The sequence below is a fragment of the Hesperophylax consimilis genome, chromosome 23 (genome assembly GCF_061612785.1).
Source record: "Hesperophylax consimilis isolate HC1 chromosome 23, BYU_Hcon_1.0, whole genome shotgun sequence".
Classification (NCBI taxonomy): Eukaryota; Metazoa; Arthropoda; class Insecta; order Trichoptera; family Limnephilidae; genus Hesperophylax; species Hesperophylax consimilis.
In genome coordinates this window covers 8,995,606-9,019,513 of record NC_142858.1, presented here as the reverse complement: position 1 = coordinate 9,019,513, position 23,908 = coordinate 8,995,606, and the positions used below count along the sequence as shown (strand labels likewise).

The following is a 23,908-nucleotide window of genomic DNA, read 5'->3' as shown; positions in this document are numbered from 1 at the left end:
TAAAGTAAGGCAACGGTTTGCAGCGTAGTCCATTATGAGACTTTTTGTAAAATCGGTAAAAAACCGAACCGCCCACAAATCGATTCAAGCGAATGAAATATAATGTTAATATGTTAGGAGAATTTTTAAGGTTCAAAATACTGAACAATTGAGGCTAAGTGCGGTGAGGTACTCGTAAATTTTTTTATTTTTTTTTTATTTAATATTTGAAAAAAAAATAAAAAATTACATAGATAAATACAGGATATTAACAAGATATAAAACAATAGAAATTAAAGTAGCCTTTCCTCACCATAAAGAGACAATGCTCTTGTGTTTGGTGAGGGAATTCTAGTTCAATTATGTACATGTTAGTTATGGTAAATAAATTATTAAGAAACAACACAAGATTTAAACAATATTACTTCTAGATGTAAGTAGTGAACGTATTTTGGACTTATAATAAGTTAAGGTAATTTTTTAATTCAAGGTGAAATTCCTGAATGTTTTCGATATTTAATATATATATAATCCACGGTGGATTCGCTGGCACACGACGGGTATGAACTTTAGAAATCCACGGTAGATTTATTGGAATGCTAGAAGTAAAATTATGGTTACACGGCGAATTGTTGTTGTGGTTTTGACTCCATTTGGAAAATTTCATATTTCAAACAATCCCAGTTGAGCAATTAGCAGCATTAGCACACCTGTAGATGTTTATATATATATATATTGTTGGGATGAATGGTCAGACAGGCATATTTTGCAATGAATGGTCGCCTTTCGCATATTATAAACATTTATAATATGGGAAATATACTTAATGTACTCCGTCTAGGTTTTTTTCATTTATATTTATGTGAATACATATAAATGAAAAGGAAGAAAGGAGGTGAGAACAGGAATATTGGGAAGTATCTGGCTGTTCAGATTTGGTCACCAAACTCCGCTTAAGTTATTTCAAGCAACTTTTCAATTCTGAATGGTGGTCTTATAACAGTAAGATACTGAGAGCAAATTCCACTTTGGAACGTGTTTCAAATACACTTTATATTATTTTAAATGAATATACCTAGTGTTGTCGGTATGTGTAGTAAGTTTTTGTTGTTGCTTCGAGTAAATCGTGTATTTGAACTTTTTTCGTAGTAATAATGTATATTTGAGTATAGATGAGTTAGGATAGTTTTTGCATATAGCTGCCGAACATCAAACACATCATAATATTAAAAATTAGATTCGAATCTGTAATTACAGGTAGCCTTAGAATTATTTTTAAAATTGTTTTCTGTGCCTTTATGATTGGGTCTAGTGCAGATGAAGTGCCGCCTCCCCATGCTATGATACCATACTCAATAATAGATTGGCAGACTGCAAAATAAATCATTTTCAGGTATTGAAAGCCGAGAAAGTTTCGTATGATTCTGAAAAAGTGTATGATTTTTCTTATTTTGTTTTGACTACTGAACGGCTGCTTTGGGGGTAAGAAGTCATTAATTGTGTAAAATATTTTTTTTATAAAAATAGAAATCATTAAGTTACTTTGATGAATTTATATTTTATTTGAATATTATTCAATAACTTTTTGCACTACACCGACGATGGAGTTTTTTTTCTTAATTTTTTACCTTTAAATGGATATTTCAAATCTTCATAGCTCAATTATTTATTGATCCCGTAACCTCCGGATTGGCGGTAATCAAATGAATTTTTACATTTTCACCTCTTTCAGGACCATTGACACGTCCAATGGGTGTGTACTGTGCGCCTGAAGATAATGTGGAGAAAAAAGTACTTACAGCTAGATTAATGTCTTTTTTTCTCAATTTATTTGCAGGTATTATTATTTATTTTATTTCATTTTATTATATATATTATTTATATATATACTCATACATTTATTTTTTTCACTATTGCAAAAAAATTTCAACTCTGTCTCAATCTTGCATCAACGTGCTAAATGGTTTTCAAAAGCTTCCTTGGAACGTGTTCCAGAAATAAATAAATAATTATTTCGGCGGAAGCCATATCGTTGCGAATTCATAATGAATCTTTTATGTTTGGCTTACAGTGGTATATAATAAATATAAACAAATTTTCAACATTAAAAGGTTTGCGAAAAATTTAAAAAATAATTATTTTCCAGTGAACAATTGAACATTGGCATCACGCAATCATACGCCATAATTGAACATTGTGTAACGGGGGATGTTTGTGCTGTTTGACGTCCGTCGGGGATAGGGGGTTGCCTAGGTTATGGCAGGTGCCCCCACCCAACCCATCCCCTTCTCGAACCGAGATAACCCTCACCCAGGCAGCCTCCCACTTCATACTGGAGAAGGGATGAACATGCATTCATTAGAACAAACGATGTTTGAATTAGATCGATGGGTGAGATCACCAATCTATCCAATCAGGAAGAACTTAGCAATCCAAATAGACTAGAAACTGTCGCCCTGCAACGTCTCCTAAGATCCTTTAAGTGGCGTAGCTACAGTATCTACATGGGGGGGGGGGTTGACCTTGGAGATGGCAAAGGAGAAGGGGGGGTGAAAAAAATTATTAAATGTTTTTTTGGACCTCTACCAAAACGTATTAGTCACATCACTTTCATAAAAGAGAAGGTGTCTTTAATATTGTTGTATTTTTCAGGAATTCAATCTAGCAGTAGGTACTAGTCTATTTTTTGCACCTTTCCCCCCTCCCCTCCCCACATGCCATACACGCACTTGGATGTTTGTACATGTTTTTTTTCCATTTTCACGTAGCGACACAATAAAACTGAAATGAGCTAGATCTTCCGTTTATATTTCCCCGTTCACAGAGGAAGTTCGTGTGAGGTAGGTATATGTTGTGCGTCTGTGCGTCCGCGGGAGCCTAAAGAAACCAGTATTTATATTTTCTGTGTTTTACAGATATTGAATATTTCCTCCAGCCTCGTTGCGCCACATCGTATTGCTTTAATGACTGGTGCCAACACATTGGTGGCAAAACGATGCTTAGAAAGAAATGACAATCCTGAACCAGATTCCACCCATACAAACACACTTCTGCACGGCTCAACTCACAGACATCTATTATAACTGATACTTACTCACCGTATCTGCATATTTATTATATTGATTATTTGCTACCAAACATGTTTATGATATTCGAGTGGTTGTAGGTACCTTCGAGGGTGATGGGCTTCATGGGATATTTGTTTTTATTTTTTATTTAACAGGAAAAACAACAGACATGCTTAATTAACTTAATTATTTTCTTCATCATGATAGATTTGTTAGTTTCCTGATGTACGTACGTGTTTCATAACAAAACAATATTTACGAAAAGCGCTTCGTTGCTGAAGGAGTCGTTACTTACTAATGCTATTGAAAATTGGTGAACAGAATAATTGCGACCAAATCTCAGTTTTGACGCCTGAACCGGTGGTGATATTTTATATAGGAATGTATAATGCCTATGAGCAAGGTTCTAATTTCTCTAACAACTGCCATAATTTTTTATCTATTATTATTATATACATTATTTCGTAATGCAATGCCTAGAGGAGAAATACAATCCTCGATTAATCCCGAATGAAGTGACAAACCGCCTTGTTCAAAATTCAATTCAATTTTTCATATATGTATTTCATCATGAACTGTAAAAGCTGTAAAATTATTTTTAATGTGAAAAATCACATTAAAAATAATTTTCTCTCTTGCACAGAAAGACGCTAATCTTGACACTATATTTATATAATAATATTTAAATATAAAACAAAATTAATAAATGGGGACCCACTATGGCATGTGTGGGTTATCAGTTATAACCAAAAGTAGCATGTATCAAGATCAATTACATTAGTATCAATTAACTTATAATACGTTTTAATGTTTATATAAGTGGAATTAATAATAGCTAGGCTAAAATATAAAATTCACGAATATACATAATTATGTAAGATTCATGATTTGATGTTTAGGAGCACAATATACATATTGACTGTCTACATGCCGGTAAGTCATGCAGACAAACTTACAGACTTCACCAACCACCTATCCAAAATACATACAATCATTCAAGACAACGAACACTCTGAAACTATTGTGATGGGAGATTTCAACGCTCACCCATCTTCTATGTTCGGGAAAGAACTATCCTTCTTTACTCGAATATGCATCCCTAGGTTGGGGTGGCTGTGCCAAAACAATATTAGACTCCCTGGTTAAAGCACAGAAATCACTAATAAGAGTCATCCTCAAAAAACCATTCAGGTACCCCAGTGATGCATTATTCACGGAAATAAAAGTTCTCGATGTTAGACAACTGTATATTAGAAAGATTATATTACTTGCACAAAAACAACGTCAGCACTTCCCTTCCATCGACCACCTTCACGACACCCGACTTTCAAGGAATAATCCAATAGTCCCAATAAAAACCACGACGTCCCTTGGGCAACGGCAATTCTCGTACTTAGAACCTAAATTATTTAATATCATTCCTAATGCTTGGAAAACGAAAAGTACAAATGTTTTGCGCAAATTGGTCAACGACTGGCTCCTTGATTTAGGGAGGGTAAAAAGTGAAGATATGTTGATCAATAGATAATCTCACTATAAAAAATTATAAAAAAATATATATGTACATTATTGTCAAAACACTGATACATAATTTTTTAAAGTACATACAATACAAAAACACATATTTATCACCTCTGAACACAATCGTCAATTCTGTATTAATCTGTACTTTATTTATCAATGCTATCGATTATTTTCTAATCATCCAACTATATTATAAACTTATAAACTACCCTTCCCATTTTTTTCAACCTTACAACTCCTGTGGTGATCTGTCTTTTTATTACTACTATCTGGCTGTTATTTACTTTACCGGTTTTGTTTTATATTAAGTACTAAATTATAATATGAACTAAACTTGTCGATTAGACTGGCCTAAAACAGGATCCATTCATAGTTGGCTAGTCAAAGTTTCCGCATGTTTTATTGTATGATTTTTATGTGAAATAAATTTATTATTATTTTTCTACACCAAAAATAACTACATTTGTATCGATATGGAAAGAAAACCAAATTACCATATACATGTATTAGCGATGCACGCAATACCACTTCCTGGCTCAATCAATGCATATGCACCAATCTTAAAGACAAGACAGATTGTCTGCAAATACACTTTGATACCGACTGGTCTCATAGTGTATTTGATTGGTAATCGCTGCTGAAAACCTACCTGCAACCGTGTTGGATGCCCTGCAACAGCGTAATATCATACTATGGTGAAGGGATAGCAATAAGAAAATCAACGAATATACCTACATCTGAGGCTATTTTGGGCACGTTGTATTCCAGGGTTCGTTGTCTGTATGTATTGTTATATTTTGGTACGGAGAGGTAGACAAAACGTCTACCTCTCCGTAAATCTCCGGGACATGATAGTCAAAGTATTTAATTATTATTGAACACATAAGGTACGGAGTTAGATACATACCTAAACTACTAAACATTCTGTTCAACGCAATCCTTAAATCCTCAAAGATCTTAATATCAAAGGCGAGGAGACCAAACACCAAACACCAGACACAAGGTCATCAGCCAATTGCACAAAGGTAGGTAGGTACGCAAAAAGGCTATCGTGACATTATTAGTTCCAGGAAATGTGCAGTTTTAGCAGTAGTTGTTGGCAAAGTCAAATTTTAAACGAAGCATGACTTTTAATCAAATATCAGAGAGGACGAGTTCACTTTCAACAAGCAGTTCTTACTTACCGTGTTCCTCCACGATTCCATTATATTATTTAGCGTGGAATTTTTCATTTAATCTCACGTCATTTCCAGTTCAGCTTCATGAAAATATTACACCATTTTCTTTTTTCCTACCTACGATGAGTAAAATATTTACTGCGATTTTAATAATGGGGTATATATTGGTGTGTAATTTTAATTTATGAGAAATAGTTAGGATGCAGGCGAATTCCCCAATTATTTCTTTTACTGTCTGTATAGTGTTTTCTCCAATTAAAAAAAATATATATATTTATATCATAAAAAGTAACTAGTTATCATTAATTAGAAACAGATATTTGCCATCTGTTGAAGGCCCCTGTATATGTATTTGGGTTACACAAAAATATGGTAAAAATTCTAACATACCACAAGTTGGAAAGCGATGTCTAATCTTAGGGGGGAACATGTTCATCTTAAAATAAGGAAGCCGTAAGGTTCTGAGATCGATGGAACAAGTTATAATAAATTCTAGACATGGGTACTTATCTATCCTCTTGATTATTCACGTGTCAGAAAATCAACGAGAACAAATAACATACAATACAATAATAGTAACGAATTTTAAAAGTGCAAAACATCTCTTCCCGTAATTTGTCAAACGTCGGAACACCGTAAACATGTTTTTTATTCATTATTTATCAGAATTATTGTCCATTAACAATCTCTTCCCGTAATTTATCAAACGTTAGAACACCGTAAGCATGTTTTTTATTCATTATTTATCAGAATTATTGTCCATTAACAATCTAAAATCATACGAATGAAAAAAAAGGCAACGCTAGCGAAATAAGGGCATATATTATTTCTTTATACGATTAGAGTAATGACAATATGTAAAATAATGGACAGTCCAAGCCTCAACAAGTTTTCAATAAAGTCCAACAGGGCTTGTATAAAAAATTATATTTATTTACTTCGACTGACAACTATCAGTAGACACCAAAATAATAATTCATCATGTAATAATTCGAAAGGCGATCCAGCAAACAGTAAAGTGTGAAACATCTTTTGGCGGGCCTAGGGGGTAAAACCGACCCTTGCGTAACAAGTGTGGCAAGAAGGGACGACGCCTTGCACGATACGACGGTTCATTCGTCTTGCCTCGGGACTCGTCGGCTTTTTCCACCCGGCCGCCAAAACTCTGTGACATATTTATTTGTGTATATTTTAAAGATTTTTTTTATCAATTAAGTGTAAGTACTTATGTATTTAAAGTAATTCTAGTAATTTAGGAATATAGGAGTATGTACTTTAGGATTAATTCTATGAATGAAACCGAATATTTGTATTATTTGCATTTAAACTACGTGATGATAATGTTACATATAAGATTTGTAACAAGATGTGTGTGCATCACTTTACTTACATCGCATTTATGGCCTGGGTGTGTGGGACCTTTAAGTACTTACACATTGTCATTTTGCTATTGGTCAAATTGAAAGCCCTAGAATTCTGACTTGGAGAGTTGCCAAACCTGAGGGAGCAAGGATCTGTGATTTGCATTGGAAGCAGTCGCCATTCTTTGATCACCAGCCCAGGGCATCGGGCATTTCCTCTTGGCTGTGGTTCGACGAGCACATTCGCCAATTTTTGTGAGCATCAGATTTGCATGGAGCATTGACCATTGACCAATCGTATGGCATCTGCCGATCCTCATTGGTAAAGAGGGTCCACTTTGGAGACTGTTTTGCATTGGACTACAAGATTATTTTTAGGATAAATTATAAACTGTGAGTTGCTGTGAAGAACTGAAATCTACTACTTCGCATCAAGAACGAACTGGTATCACACCTTCAATTTACCTAAGCAAGCTCTTCGCCAGACAGATTATATAATAGGATGCTAATTAATTTCTTTTTTATTAAGTCTTTTTTGTGGTAATACATATTTAGTATTCTTAAATATATAGATATTTTTTATTTGTAGATAAATAAACCCATCCTTATTTTACACACTTAATCTCATGGTAACAATAATAATAATTGTAATACCTACGTAGATAATTTTTACAGCGCCGTTTTTTCTTGAATCACCTCAAGGGCTTACATAGTTGTAGATAGTGCATAATATGATGAAATTAAAAATTATCGTTACCTACATAATAGGTCTTCGTCATTATCGGCACTATTAAAAAAAGATTTACTCAATATAGATACAATATATAACGACATTTTGATTGTTTCATTTATTGTGTCGATTCTGACAAACAGCTTTAAAATTACGGTTGCCATTAGGATCATACCACGGCACTGTGACCTTCAGCGTCTAGACAATTATAAAGCATGACATTGACAAGAACAAAACATCTATGATAATTTGGCCTCCGAAAATAGCGAAATCGTAGAAAACGTCAAATTGACGAAAAACTGACGTAACTTAGAAAAATTAGAGATTGTAAAGGCGGGATATTAGAATGGCGGCTTATATGAATACTTATCATTCTGTTTTCAAAAGAAAAGTTGAACTTCAGATCTAATTATATGCCAATCCCGGGAATCATTTAGATCGACGATTAATTCACAAAATATATGTTATTACATTAAATCAAATTTCACCTGTTATAATATACAAAAACTAGTTTTATATGTTAATATTGTGCAAAAGTTCCAGCTTCTCCCAACCGTCTGGAGCCAGTAAGTCTATGAAATCCTCAATCCAATTGGGGTATGTACTAAGGCTGAAGGGAGTGAAGGGGGAGGAAATGGGGAGGAGGAAGGTAGGGTAGTACCTGGCTATTCATGACAAGCCATTTCAAGCAACGTTTCGATTCTGAATGGTAGTCTTTAACCAGGGTTATCTACCACTCTGTAACTAATTAAATTAAATTTAAGGAATTAATTAAATAAAATTGAGCCTCTACCCATCGAAAATCTACTCTAACAAAAAATACATATCTACATATTGTAAAAAAATATCAAACATTGTAATGAATCACATCAATGTCGTAAATACGGTGACTGGATAAATCATCAAAATGATAATTCATCACATCTTTAAAAAGTCATGGAAAGTGATGAAACAAAAAAAATTATTAACTGGGTTAAGTAGGTTAGGTTTAAATTTTTTTTTTCATCGTTTCTAATGACTTTATATCACTTTTTAAAAGTGTGTTGAAATGTCACTGTGTCGAGTTATTATGGAACCCGTAAATACATTGTAGATCAGTACTACGTTGTTCAAAGTAATAGCCATAGTTTTACTAGTGGAAACTGGAGAGGACATACATAATTATTATTATTACAATGAAGTTATGTACATAGTACAGCATCGTTAATATTTATGATCACTTGTGATACCATTGAGCATTGATCAGCTGGACAAGTTTCAAGCGGAGCTTGATGACTTATTTAATGACAATATTATTTACATCATGACCTTTACGTAAGAGTGACACTTATTCACACATATTCTAAGGAGAGAAACTTCGAAAGCAGTTAGATTGGTAAGATCAAATATACTTTTTTTTTAAATTAATTTTTTGTATGAAGATTTTTCAGTGTGGCTTTGCGCTTTCCCTAACTGAAAGGATCCTGAAAATATTTATACAAAAATATATCTAAGTGTGCTTCTTTGCATTTGTCTTTGGAGTAAACGGATAACGTAAATTATTTCAAAAACCGAATTGAAAATGTTAAATTTAAAAAAAAACACCAAAGGAGCTGAAATAGACAGCATTTAAATGTTAAAATAAAGATAAGATAAAAGAGTAGTAGATAAGATAAAGAAAGTTTACCCCTTGCCACACCCAACTCCCAGCTCCGCTCTCATAAGTAGAAATTGTAATTAGCAATCTACTAAATGGTGTAGAGCCCTGTACACTTTAGGCTAAGCACTATACTACAGGTATTACATAATCAATGTCAACAAGCAGAAGGTTCCACTATTATGTTCATCGCAGCCAATTAGTTAATGGGGGCTCTGCTGTGCAGTTTTCCGTATGCCTTCAATAAACAGAGCTTATACTTAGCGTAATGAAAACATTGGCAAAGGAGGCACTGGGCACTGTAATGGTGGGTGTACCGGGTCTCACCAGTGTTTAATAAATTAACCTTAAATCCTTTAAGCTTCCCTTCAAACACGAAGGAACAAGAAAGATAATATAATATTGAAATATTTCATTCTATTAACTTTTTAACTTATTCTTAACTTCTATTAACGTTCTATTGGCGATATTACCATACAAGCACCCATTTACAAAATAACTTACAGATCATTTTTCCTCTCGTGATATTTGCCGCGATTCGCGTGCCCGGCTCCTGAAAGGGACGAAGTATTGTGGGTTCTTCAAAATAGCTTCATACTTTGCAGCAAAAAGTCAAAAGATTATATGTAATGATTTGTGACCGACAATTTATTGGTTTTGCTTTTTTATAAATGATCCTTTGATAGTAAAGCCCGAACACACTATTGTAATCACAATGGTGGATTTCTTACGCATTCTTTTTTTCCTTTTGACTGTTTTATTATGTATTTACTAGTACTACACGTTGTGCTGCTTGCACTGGACATAGGCATGAATCTTCAGACAATTAGGCACTGACGTCGTATTCATCCTATAGTAAAACTATTACAGCCTCAATTAAAAAAAACACTTCACAACTGTTAAACGGTGTTTTTGTTACACGCTGTACAAATACTGTTAAGGTTTAAATTACGAGTTGGTTCCAAAAAAAATATATCTTTATCCGAACATCTGGCAACGTCGCACTTCAGCAGATTGACATATTTGTTTTTAATTGAGTGTTTTTAATAAGAATTCTATAAAGTTGTTGTTTTTTAATGACATATATGTTTTATGGCAAATATAAATCATAGAAAATAATAACTTTATTGCACTAACAGTGAATTCAAAATCTTAATTTTTCTTGTTGATATTCTCTGGGAAATATCATTTTTTATTATTTTTAATTGTATGAGCGAGGTAAAAGTTTTCTTGCGGATTCCCTAAATAAAAGGAAAGTGTCTTCAAAATTTCACATTCTCTACTATTATTCGACGTTTGGAGTAAAAATATCGCAATTTATAAATATCAAAGTATATTTCAAATAAAAAAATCTAACAGTTAATTATCTTGTTTCTTAAAATGGTATTTGTTTTACGATATCTTCAAAAATAATAAAAATACATAGCACATTTAAAATTCCTTGGAAATTTTCCGAAATTCGATGACAAATTTCAAGTTTATACAACAGATAAACATCCCTCTTTGGCTTTGTAAACAATGTACGTAACTTTCCAGGAACTCTTTTTTGTCAGTTTCTTATTAGTAATTCACATACACGGTGGTTTATCAATTGAATAATTAAATTTTCACTTCGTTTTATAGTAAAACTGTTATTACAAACAAATTTTTTCCCCATTTCCGAGTTTTAAATTTTTTTTTTTCCAACATGTTTCCAACTATATCAATATTAAAAATTAGAAATAATTCAAGAAAAGAGAAAACTCCGTTGAAATTAAAAATTTATATTATTTAGTTACTTTGTAAACTTTTCCACTATTTTGTGGGTGGGTACTACTAAAGATTTATATAAACTTGACCAGCGATGTGGGTCAGACTTTACACATCACCTATCTACACAATATATCCCACCAACTATATAATAATTCCATAAAATAATTAAATACATAATAAAAGATGATCAACGTCTTCTATTATCTCTTCTAAACGAGCAAATATTTGCGACTCAACCACGGACGATTCTGGTACTTACCACAAATGACATAATATTATTATGTTTAATGTGTTGACATTTTCGAAAAACTTGTTTCTGGTGATGAATAAAATGGATTACATGTAGTGATTGTGGTTCTGATCGGGGATTTTAGATGTGACCGTTTATGAAAAGTGTAATTATATGAAATGGTATGTATATAATATACAGGTAGAGACAGGACAGAGACAGGCCGGCCATGATCCAAATGGCGCCTAGCACTGTAACTCATTATCGGGGCCTTGTTCCTTGGATCTTTGGCGCCTTGGCAAGTCAAAGGGCCTGCCCAGGATATAGATATAGCATGCCTGTATATTTTTGCCATTTATTGGATAAAAATGTAAGTACAATATGTTGTATCTTTAAAATCATTAACATTATTAAAAGTCGCAGATAGAAGACTCGTTTCCGACTTGTATTTTTTTTTTAATTGTTAATGGAATTATAGAAAACCCTGATTTATTAAGCCTAATTACCTTAAACATACTGACTCAAACTACTCGATCAAAATTTATTTTTAATTACAACAACCAAATCAGTACTCACTTATAACTAGATTACATGCAGTTGGTAATAATTTTCGCAACTGCACTAAATCTACTTACAAGAAGGCTATAGTAACATACCTCACTAATATTAATAACTAAGGTAAGCATAATACATATAATCATATTATGATATTATATATTCGGTATATCAATTTTAAAATGAATATTTCCATCGCATTTATAAATTATAATAACTTGCGTACCGCTACCAGACTTCTCAAACTATCAGATAGAAGAGTTTTACTGATATCTTATTTTTATTTAAAATTATTAAATCTCTAATTGACAGCCCTGACCCCTGACGGGCATTAATTTATATGAATGTAACTGCCAGATGAACTCGAAGAAATGACATTTTTAAATGTGTCAATCACCTCAATACTAACTACTCTATTTATTCACAAATTCCGAGAATTCATTACTTTGCAAACAAACGCTGTGAACTTATTTATATATTTGGAGTAAACAATGTTGTGGGTTTCAAAAGGCAACTAATTTCAAACCTATTTGCTCGTTATTAACTTTTATAATTTCTTGTCTTTTTTTAATTCTTGTCTCTATACCTTTTAACGAGTACATCGCGTACTCTTTTTTAGTTTTAACACACATATTAACGACCGTATGCATTTCGTCCATACTTGATTTATTTATTATTATTTTTTGTTTTTGTTTTAAAAATAAGAACCTTCTGTTGGCACTGTATAATGCAGAAAATCGTATATAATATTTATCATGTAAAAGCTCCTTCAGAGCGTTTAAATCAATAAATAAATCAAAAACAGTGGGTGATATTTGTTGATTTTTTAATTTAATGTGTGACAATGATGTCGGCGTCCCAAGCGGATATTTTCCCATTTAATGGTGTTACTGAAGAGATTACACGATTTATGTTGCTGCGATGGTGATATTTCACTCCCATCTCTTTCAGTCCCTCTGGGTCGACAAGAACGTAACTGTCTATACTTGACTAAATGTCTGATGACTTCGTGAACCATGTTCATAAGTCTGTCCTTCTCCATTCTCACAAATGTCATGCACAGTCGATAGCTGGTGATGATTTCTTTGATAATTTCTCCATTGAGCCCAGGATCATTACTAGGACTTATTACTTACTTGATACATTTGTGTATTTTAAGCCTGTACCACAATAAGTAATTAGTGGTTTATTGTGCATAGTTAGTTAAGTTTTTTTCTAGACAGAAGCTTCGATCGCAAGAACTTTCGGTCGGTCTTTTTGTACTCTGTTTTTAATATCTGCTTCTGTCTTGTACAATGTACCCAGTGAGCCCCAAATTTTAAAATAATAATATTTTTTCAAATGTAAAGTTATTGTATCTAATAAAAATAATAAAAAAAAACAACACAACAGCCCAGGTTCACCGTGAGGAATATAAATGTGCGAAAATGTATCTTTTCTGTTTGTTTGTTTGTTTTTGAAGCTTTGTTTAGATGTCAGCAAATCTTTTCTTACCAACAGATTGTGCATTTCGACGTTGTGTTCGTGTTCTGCATTATATGAATGATATTTAATGATTTGAAAAATCATGAATAATCAGCGATTTCTAGGAACTAAATCAGTATTAGATTTACGCCCACTCAAATGGTGAAACTTGCATCACAATAAACTACCTGAACTCTTAACCTAAATCTTAATCTAAACCTTAAAATTACTTAAAAGACAAAAAAATATTTAATGGGGTTTAATATTCAAAATATCACGGATGTCGTTTTCAGATATAAGTATTACCACGTAGGTACTACAATTATTTAAAGTACACGACAGAAGTCATTAATGTCGCAAATTAAGACAGATAAATGGACCTGTCTATTTCGATCTTGAAAATCGTGGCTATGCCAAAGCATAAGAAAATTTCTCGGAAACCCCATTTTTTTTTTAATTAGATTAAAACATTTAAAGACTCAAATATTCAAGGAATAGATAGGTATAAGTTAATATTACACAGAATTGGTTTTAGAAGTGTGTCGATAATGAAGGAGGAAAAAGAAGAACTGGTTATAGTTATAAGGCTGAGATCCGCAACCTTGTTTTGACCAGACGGCCTCAACTTCATTCCATAAGTGAGATTATAATTATTATTCATTACGACTTACATAATAATATTATATTTAATGTATTAATAGATGGTCGACCCAAACTGATCCACTTCCCTCATTATACATGGACATTAATTTGTCGTTATTCTAACTGGTTTTAATAACGCGATTGTTGAAGTAGATAATTTACTCAGTATAAGAAAGTCCTATTTTAAATCGACCGTTTTGCAAATTCGTTTGTTTTTCATTACATCGTAATTCTTCATATCAGCCTTTTATGTAATTTTGTTTGTACGTTCCGTTTCCATTTCAAGGTGGTAACCGTTTTAAGGTCAGGTAAAGATATTTTTTACCGATATGAAATCGTCGTGTTTATTTAAATTTTCTTATTCGCTTTATCTTTATTATGATATCTACCCGCCTGAATAAAACTTCCAAAATAATTGTCATTGAAATTAGTAACGTTTCTTTGGTCAAATTATGAATTTATTTATTTGAAAAAAAAAGTTTTTTAAAATATAGGGATTTCAATTAAGTGTTTAGGTATATAGGTACTTACTTAGAGAAAATTTTGGTTTCAATTTATTAAATAAGCGAATATATAACATATTACAATCTCTCTTTAAGTATAATATTATATCAATTTTAACAATATAAAATAATTCTATCGTTGAAGGGTGGACAATAATTAAAATATCTGTATTTATGTTTTTCCTGTATCATGTTCAAACATAGAAGCAAAGATAAAAAAACTGAACGTGTAGGTACATGTTTCACTTATAAGTAATTTGCTTATCCGAAATATTCCAGGTGTATGCGTTCTGCGTTACTTTGTCAGCCCGAACCCATTGCAGTATATACATTCGTGTGGCGAATTGTGACTATGAAAACATTTAAAAAAAATTATATTGTCATTTATGGAATGTTTGGTATTGTACCACTATATATTAATTTACATCCCAAAAATAAATCACATGTGCATTGAGAGGCTTAAATTACATCGAACACTTAAACCAAAAATTCAAAACACGACACGTTTTCGCGAATTTACTGTTTCATCGCATGTGTATATTCATAATACTTTGGCGGTGAGATTTTTAGTGAAAATGGAGAGCGTTTTAAATCTACAGGTCTCGGGCAAATTTTACCCAAAGGTCGGAGTATTTCCGCTTTGCAATAAAATCCAAATAAATGGAATATTTTTGAACGTATTCGAAAACTGTTTAAGAAAGGCGATGAAATACGCTTTCAAATTTTATCAATAAACATACATTTCTGAAAATGTTAAAGTTTTGAATACAATTATGAACAAATATACTAAAATGGTTCGCTTTACATTTTTTGTTACTAAGATTACTTATATCGAAAACATATGTAAAAACAAACTTATTTTATTGAACGATTTCATATAAATATAATTGATTAAATATTCTAAAAGTCTCGTAATTTTTTTTCAGATTACGGTCAGAACCTTCGGTTTGAAAGAGAAATAATAAGTCTTTCTAGTTTGCCTCAAATATTTATGCTGGAATCCATTAATAAAATCCTAAAAATAGCCAAAATGAATAATTCATATTTCGCACCGCTATCGTAACAATATTACTTAACTTTAAAAATTATTTATTTTTTTATTATTTGAACGAGATAAAAATGAAGGTAGAGTTTTTTTACAAATACCCCAAACAAAAAGAAGGTGTTTTCGAAATATCGAGTTCTCTCAATTTTTCTATGATTGTAGTAAAAATTCAAGTAAAAATGTGGTTAGCCTTTTTGACAACATTTTAAATGCATTCATCGGAAAGATTATTTTATTTTGTTTCTAAAACAGTATATGTTTTAACGGAAAATTAAATAAATTAGATAATTTAGCGCATTTGAAATACACACAAAACATTGCAAATTGTACAAAAGTGATGAAAGGTTAAATCATATTTCTCATCATAACAGTAAATGGCAACAATGAATTGGAATGGAATGGAACAACAGAGATTTCTGAGAAATCATATGAGTTATTCCCAAAAGCGAAAAAAATGGTAAAAGACAATCAATATTTCATATCGACACTTCAATACTTTCAATTTAGGTCACAAAATGTGATCAAAGTTGGAAAATGGTAAAATTAATATATTAAATTAAGATCCGCTTTGGGTATTCACGGTGGTTTTGCATGTGCATATCAATAATGCGCAGGTACCGAAAGTAATATCGTATTGAATTCGTAAGTATTGCGAAACTGGCGGGCTGTGACGTGAGAGGTGCTTGCAAAAGAAGGGGAATCACCGTCGCCTCTCAAAATAAAATGCTTATCTGAATAATGTATGTATTTATATTATGAAACCGTAAGTGTCGTAAGAAGAACACGAAATCCGCCTGTAAGAATTAAAACGCAGCCGGTGCTTATATCTGTATGTATCTGCGGGAACCAGTCGTAATTTGCAGCTAAAGTAACATCGGGAATATTATGCATTGTGCCAAGATGCTTTGGGGACAAAAAGCTAAAGATTAATCAAACTTATTTCAATAATACCACCTGAACGGTGAATGATGAGTGTTTGCTAAATACATACTACACATTTTAATACTGCTACCTGAACTGTGAAAGATCACTGTTGATAAATAAATACTACACATTTTAATACTGCTACCTGAAAGGAGAATGATAAATATTGCTAAATACATACTACACATTTTAATACAGCTACCTGAACGGAGAATGATCAATGTTGCTAAATACATAGGGTAGACTGGGTACGATTGAAACAAGTTATGATTGTTATTACTCGAAAACTATAATACCTAAGAGTGTGACGCAACAATCGAATCTCCGTCAGATCTGTAGGTACCTATCACCAGTAGCTCTCCAGCCGGCGAGTGATACAGTCGTGCACAGGAGACATTATTGGATTTCGCGCTAAAAAGTAAGTAGTTACGAAATTTTTGTTTACGTTATAACTCATTTTACTCTCGCAGCTCGACGAAACTTTTTATTCCATTCTCTTCTTTATCTATTTTAGAGTATTTGTAATGCATTTGCGCGGCGTTTATGTCTATTTAAAGGGCTTATTTTAGACCTTAAAGTAGAAAATGCAGCGTGGGGATGTTTGAAACAACTCGTGTGGGGATGATTGCAACGTTTCAATCATGACCATGTTTCAACCGTCCACACGGAGAGAAAATTAAATAGTTATAATGAAAATTGATCAGAAATTGAAATCATTCTGTCTTCGGTAATCGGATGATGAAGTCGATCTCATTCGACCGTAGACAACCTCACTTAACCATAAAATAATTATATATCTTTATTGAACGAAATTTTTACATTCATAACTAAAAAAAGTTCATGTTCAGCGTTAATAGTATACATTGTCAATATTAGGACAAAAAGTTGACAACAGAGAAAAAAAATACATACGAACAGTAGGTAATATTTAAAGATTAGAGATTTATAATTATAAATCGAGTTTTCACACAGCCCGCCTCAATAGGCTAGCCTGTGTTGAGGCAGTCATTTTATAAGTTAATTTGAAATACATACGAACATACCTACACTTGTAAGGTTTATTCACTTAATACGATGGTTTCATTAATAATGTCGTATTTTGTCGGTAAAGGCCCTATCATTACTTTTATTCCAATTTTTTACGATATCCAACCTCATCGTGATTGGTAGGTACCTACTCTTGCAATTGTTTTCATTCAGTATTTCTGACGAGGATTTTTTTTTAAATTTTTCAGATGCCTAGAAAACGAATAAACGTCACAGACCGAAATACTAGAGACATGTTTTCATATCAGCAAGCATATGAAGAAACATTATCTGGAAGATCGTTGAGAAAGGCTGCAGCGATGTTTAATTTGGACCACGTCTCATTGGGAAGGTACAAAAAAAAGAGAGAAAGTGCACCAATAGATACATCTGTTGATTCCATAACCATGGGATACAATTCGGCGAAGAAAGTATTTTCCCCATCTCAAGAAACTGAGATTGCAAAGTATGCAATAAAAACGGCAGACATTTATTTTGGACTGTCTAGAAAGGATTTAAGAAAACTGGCATTTGATTTGACCACACGGTACAACCTGACAACGCCAAATTCATGGGACACAAATAGCATGGCCGGAATAGAATGGCTACGAGGATTTTTAGACCGCAATCCACAATTATCTGTAAGGTGTGCCCAAGCCACGAGTTTGGCACGAGCGACAAGTTTTAATCGACATAATGTTGATGAATTCTTCAAAAATTTAGCGAACGTTTTGGATAGATATAAATTTGAAGCAAAGGACATCTACAACGTAGATGAGACCGGTGTCACAACTGTTCAAAAACCAAATCGGATTGTAGCCAGAAGAGGAACTCGGCAAGTAGGTGCGGTAACGTCGGCCGAACGAGGAACTCTCGTAACTGTTACTGTAGCAGCAAACGCAATTGGCAACTCAATTCCGCCGATGTTTACATTCCCACGTATCAAATATCAAAGCCATTTCTTAAAAGATGGTCCGATTGGTAGTATCGGTACCGCGAACAAATCTGGATGGATGCAAGAAGAAGATTTTACCATATTTCTAAATCATTTTCAAAGGCACACCAATTCGTCTTTAGATCATAAAGTTCTTTTATTACTTGATAATCATTCATCGCATGTTTCTATAAATTGTATTGATTACTGTTATGCCAATGGTATAATCATGCTCTCCTTTCCCCCGCATTGCAGTCACAAATTACAGCCATTGGATCGATCAGTGTTCGGACCATTTAAAAAAACGGTGAATACAGCTTGTGATGGGTGGATGAGAACAAATCCAGGAAAACCAATGACTATTTATGATATCCCAAGCATAGTGGCGACTGCTTTACCCCGGGCAATAACCCAAACTAACATTCAATCTGGGTTTAGATGTTCTGGAATTCATCCGTATAACAGAGACATATTCAGTGATTTAGATTTTGAACCCTCGTACGTCACGGACAGACCAAATCTAAATGTTTTAAGTAGTGCCGAAAGTGACCCAGTGGTAGTTAAAAACTCAGAGATTTCACGGCCACTTGAAGCAGCTGTTCCACCTACTTTAATCTCAGTGATTTTGCAGCCAATTTCTGTAGGAATTGAAACAGTTGTTCCGTCCACTCAGAGAGGCTCGGTGACTCCAGAACCAAATGTTAGTACTGAATCAATAACATTTGTTACGTGTTCATTGAGAGGTTTGGTCAGTTTAACAAATAATACGCTGCCTTTACCTACAGCTTCTGATCCTCTTGAGATTAACACGACCGAGTCTCTGATATCATCGTCACAAAATTATGTACATGAATTACCAGTCAATTTTATTTCCGAAAGCAATTATTGCAACTTGTCCGTGCCTTCAACAAGTAAAATGTTTATACCAGAAAGCGTGCGACCATTCCCAAAAGCGCTACCCAGGAAAACAACTACCAGAGGTTTGAAGAAGAGGAAATCCACTATTTACACAAACACTCCGGAAAAAGAATATATACGAACAGAAACCAAAGAAAATGAAAGAAAAAAAGGTGCTTACATGATAAAAAAGAACATGAAGAATACAGAGAGGAAGAAAAAGAAGACTGAAACAACAGAAATATATCGAAATAACGCTTCGAGATCAGATAAACATACTTTTTGTTTAGTATGTGGTGAAGACTATAATTCTAGTAAGTCCGGTGAAATTTGGGTCCAGTGTATGATTTGTGAACTTTGGGCTCATGAAAAGTGCACCAAACAAGAATTACAGTTCACATTGTGAATCTGACTAATTATTGATGGTGTGCCTTGTAATATGGACGGATAATTTTATAAATATATTTAATTGCGTAAGAGTAAGGAGTTTACCTAATATTTGATTACTCATCGTTTCATTGATGTTAATTTTTATAATGTACCTTAAGAAGTAGGTAGGTACCCCTTTGTTTTAGTGCCATTCTTTACACATAGGTGTTTTATTCGTATCATTCAAGTGTTCACTGAATTTTTTTGTAGGTAATAAGTCACAAGTAATTATAATGATACAGTACCAGATACTTACCTACTGATTGTTTACTTGTAATAGATACTATTTACTTATTTATGACCATTTTCATTTTTTTGTTTTGTTGGCTAAGCCCTTTGTTTTAGTATCGTTCTTTACAGAAAGACGTTTTATTCGTATCATTTAAGTGTTTACTTACCTTTTTGTAATTGTTAAGGGGTTTAAAAAAGGGGTTTAATGTTACTTCCAGTGTTAAGTACCTACCTACAATTTTTTTCTTCTTTAAATAGATACCTAATATATACTTATTTATTAGATATTTATGGCCCCTTAACCGATTATTTAGAGTTTTGTTAGTTCTAGAATATTGCGATACTTTGTAATAATATGATCTCACATCACAAACCACAGATACAATTATTTTCTATTTTTGATTTCTTAATTGTTGAATTTTACATGGAGAAAATTCTGTCGAGTCAGAGGTAAAATCAACATTGTTATGATTGAAACAGTGTGATGATTGAAACAAGCACTTTTGTATGAAAGCAAAAAACTTATTTTTAATACCGTTCTATTCTGTTCCAGGAAAATATCGCTGGAAAACTATGTTGATTATGCCAAATACTCATAGTTAGTATAACTAAGAGCACTTAAACACAAATAATAAATAACATATTTTAAGTTGTTTTATTTCAAGACATTTATGTTTATAGTTTTTAAAATACTTGTGATATGTTTAATGATTGAATTATTCATGATCTCATTGATTACTGTTTTTATAATGAAAATGTTTAATATTTATTAAAATTACTCCAATTATTCCAAAGATATTTAGAGTGTTTCAATTATCCCCACATACTGTTTCAATCGTCCACACTATGGGGATAATTGAAACAGATTTCCCCATCGTCTTTAAGTGGTTATTGTAGCTTACCTGTACGAGTTGTGACCATCCAAAAAATTTAATTTGATAACTAGATAGATCATAGATCATCTAGTATAAACATCTTATCCATAAATACAAAAGAAATATTACTACACCTAGTTAAGGTAAAAGTGTTTCAACCATACCCGGTCTACCCTACTACACATTTTTATACTGCTACCTGAACGGTGAAAGATCAATGTTGCTAAATACATACTACACATTTTTCTATTCTAAACAATAAAACAGATATTATGGCATCATGAAATTTGTACAGATTTCTTTGTCAATTTATGTGTTGAGTCATCTATTTTCAGACAAAATAGATCAATTCAACTCAGGAGAGAAACGCGCCATCTGTTTTTTTCCGTATTGTTGAAATTCGATCGAAACCGGGTAGTACAACTGCATAGTGTATGCAAATTGTGATGTCGGATAAAATGTACTTAAACGTTGGTACACTAATTTTGATTTTTAAAAATACATTCGAAAATGTTGATGTCCTAAAGAATATTGTTATTTGCCGATATTTAAGTTCTCGGAATTTCCCAAGGTTGAGTTTGGTAAGATCTCGAGACACCTTAATTTAGTAGAATGATTATATAAAAATGCTCGTAAATCGCAAATATTATTATAAATCACAGCACAAGTATTAAGTACTTCATAGTTTTTTTTTGCGTGTGACAGCTATTTTACCTTTCGAAAAATAAATATCATCCTAGCGGTTTTTAAAGCACCGTATTAATAAAAGGTAATAAAAATAATATACTATACATGATGGAAATGTAAAAATAGACAAAAACAATAACAAAATAAAAACATAACTCTAGAGGTTTCAACCTTGAGAGTGAGAACCTCCGCTGAAGGACATCCGAACAAAAAAATGAATATAATATTACAATATTTAAAGTTTAAAACCGGTACCTGCAATAGACTGATCAAAATACATGCGTTTTATGTCTTATTATTTATCAAATAAATTATTATAATATTACAGTACTCAGTATAAAACCTGTACCTGAAATAAACCGATCAAAATTCATTTGTTTATTTTTCTTATTATTTATTAAATGGTTCTAAAATTTTAATAAAAATACGTCTCTGTCTACGGGAATATCATTAAAAATATTCATGACAAATGTTCTCTTTTTGAGGCCAATTTCCTTGCATGGCATTCAAGAAGGAGGAAAACTGGCAGTTTTATTTCCGAGAAAATACTAGGGATTTCACAACAACTTCTGTAAAACATATTGCACATGTATAATTCTACTACAAAACAATGTTTTCCTTCTTTCCTGTATTGTAAAAAGCAATTAAAATATTACAACTTACTGCAACCAATGCTCATTTGTAATTGTCATAATAAATCAATACTGACTCAATCATGCCTGTAATGTGTAGGAATTCCGAGTGTAATACATTTTACTCGTTGGGTTTATTGCTAATAATTATTGTAATAATGTCGTCAAAGTTAATAGCTTATTAATGGCTTCCCATCAACAATATGACAATGTATCTTTTTAGTTTAAATATCAGTTAAATTCTATGGTGAACTAATGGTTGATGCAAGAAAAACGCACATGTAGGAGCGTTAAAGGATAATCCCCCTTTCGTAAAATAGAAGAAAGAAAAGAAGAAGAAAAACACTTAAAGCAATCATTATTGAAAATTGTAATTTAGGTGAAATTTTTGACAAAATGTCCTGGGGGCGACACATGCGCCAAGTTATTATTAATCAGTTAAGTATTATTATTAACCCGAGCACCCCTGCTAAATCACCAAACGTAGCAAATCACTTGGGGTGACATATTTCAGAAGTATTGGTGAAGCAATAAATGGTTCCCGGAGCGGCGGTACCCTTCACAAATTGAAATCCTGCTACACTCAAGCCGGCATTTGAGGTAGGAAAGACAAAATCAAATACAAAATAAGATTATATTGGATTTTTGCCGATAAAAATTTGTACAGTATAAAATATTGTGACAATATTATCATAATCGTTAAAAAAAGTTTCTTTTTATCATTTCTTTGACATTACTACCTTTGGGCTTTGGACAATTTATAGTAATATACGCCCTTTATCGGAAAGTACGCAACACAAAGAATCAAAAAGTGAATTTGTTTTTTTACTTACAATTTCCATTGTTACCGGAGCCGGAGCCGGGCTTCTGCTGGGTCGAACTTCCACAAATAATTAATAGAGTCAGCCAAACACCCAAACCCCGCACTGAGAGCCCCATATTGTTTCGCTGTTGATCCCGAAATACCAAAACTCCGACGGATACGTAAAGCGACAAAACCTATCCAAAACAGTTTGTTTATGTCTTATCAATAGATCTGTATTAATAATTTTAAACGACCGCGCCAAAATCCCGAGAACAGCAGTAAAATACCTGTTAAATGTACGTGTGGTCAATAGACGCTAAAGAAAAAGTTTCTTAAATTAGATAAAATTACAATACACACTTTTTAATTGCCGATAGTAATTCGACCTGCGCCCGTGGTTTCGCATATAAAACTGATCATTTGGCTACTTGCAAAGGTGTTCGTCGAAGCCTCATAAAACCAAAAAGAGTGGGAATATTTTAACAGCACCGAGTCTTCGCTTGGATACTTCATAGGTGGTTTTCCCCTCACGCACAATGGAGCTGGCTAGGACGCAGCGCCCCGAACAAACTTATCTCAAACCATATTTCTAAATTTAAAAATATTATTAAAAATACTTTGAAACTATAATATTTGGCTAAAAGGCAAGAGAGATTACACACGATAAAAATTTAATTTTGACATTGTTTTGATACGGAACCCTCTAAAAATTATACATTAATTTATGGAAACCGATTATCCAGCCAAAAACAATGTCTATGTTTAATAACGTAACTTATCTCTGTGCAGTATTTAAAGTAAG

The 23,908-nt window shown here is 32.7% G+C and overlaps 1 protein-coding gene across 1 annotated transcript in view; it reads right to left on the bottom strand.

The window, feature by feature from the left end:
- Tsf3 (Transferrin 3) overlaps nucleotides 1-23,502 on the bottom strand; it is a 62,608-nt gene extending 39,106 nt beyond the window's left edge. The window contains exon 1 of the mRNA XM_089645818.1: nucleotides 23,135-23,502. Within this exon, the coding sequence (XP_089501944.1) occupies nucleotides 23,135-23,240 (106 nt within the window). The 5' untranslated portion in view covers nucleotides 23,241-23,502. The remainder of the gene's footprint in view (nucleotides 1-23,134) is intronic.
- Nucleotides 23,503-23,908: the final 406 nt, after the last annotated feature.